This window comes from Gregarina niphandrodes, assembly GCF_000223845.1.
Source record: "Gregarina niphandrodes unplaced genomic scaffold scaffold00818, whole genome shotgun sequence".
In the NCBI taxonomy this organism is placed as follows: Eukaryota; Apicomplexa; class Conoidasida; order Eugregarinorida; family Gregarinidae; genus Gregarina; species Gregarina niphandrodes.
This window is the reverse complement of record NW_011646090.1, coordinates 254-1,089: the sequence shown is the minus strand read 5'-3', so window position 1 is coordinate 1,089 and position 836 is coordinate 254. Positions and strand designations below refer to the sequence as shown.

Here is an 836-nt window from a genome sequence, read left to right as displayed (position 1 = left end):
CCATCCGATCGACACCGGTAACCACAACCCTGTGTGTCTACCTCTTCGCCGAACTTCGTTAGGTGAGCATGAGACTGTTCGGAAGGAGATCGCTTCCATGTTAGCGATGGGGATTCTCCTCCTACCGAAGAAGGACGGCACTTGGCGTTTCTGCGTCGATTACCGCAAGCTTAGCGACATTACGGTTAACGACAAGTATCCGTTACCCCGTATCGACGACATGCTGTCTGCTTTATCGGGCGCACGATACTTTTCCAGTCTTGACGCAGCGTCGGGTTATTGGCAAGTCCCTGTGGAAGCGTCCGCCATACCTAAGACGGCTTTCATCTGCACCGAAGGCTTGTTTGAGTTTGTCGCTATGCTTTTTGGGCTGCACAACGCGGCTGCTACCTACCAGCGAATGATGCAGCAGATCCTTGGCGACTTGCTGTGGAAGTGTTGTCTCGTGTATATTGACGACATCTTAGTGTTCGGCAGTACATTCGAGGAGCACAACCGCAATCTTCGTGAAGTCTTGAGACGAATTCGTGAGCATGACCTCTTGCTGAAGGTGGCCACGTCGTGACTGACAAAGATGTCCAGCCGGACAAGAGGAAGGTTCACAAGCTCCGTCGTTTCCCAGTTCCTACTACTGTTAGCGGTCGTTTCTAGGTCTAGGTTCCTATTACCTAGACCTAGAACGACTGGAGAGTCGTTCACGCCCACACTCTACCAAAGGTTATTGCTGGGAGGCGTCCTCTCTCAATTTCAGCGATTGGTCGAGCGCGGGATCGAACCGTGGACTTTCAGTTTGTTAGATTGAGGCTCAGACCTGCACAGACAGAAGAAATACCACG

At 51.9% G+C, this 836-nt stretch overlaps 1 protein-coding gene across 1 annotated transcript; it reads left to right on the top strand.

Moving 5' to 3' along the window:
• Positions 1-97: 97 nt before the first annotated feature.
• On the top strand, positions 98-565 carry GNI_238810 (reverse transcriptase family protein; the record flags this gene model as incomplete). Its single annotated transcript, XM_011136413.1, has 1 exon — positions 98-565. One exon carries the CDS (start codon positions 98-100, stop codon positions 563-565), a length of 468 nt encoding a protein of 155 aa, XP_011134715.1.
• Positions 566-836: the final 271 nt, after the last annotated feature.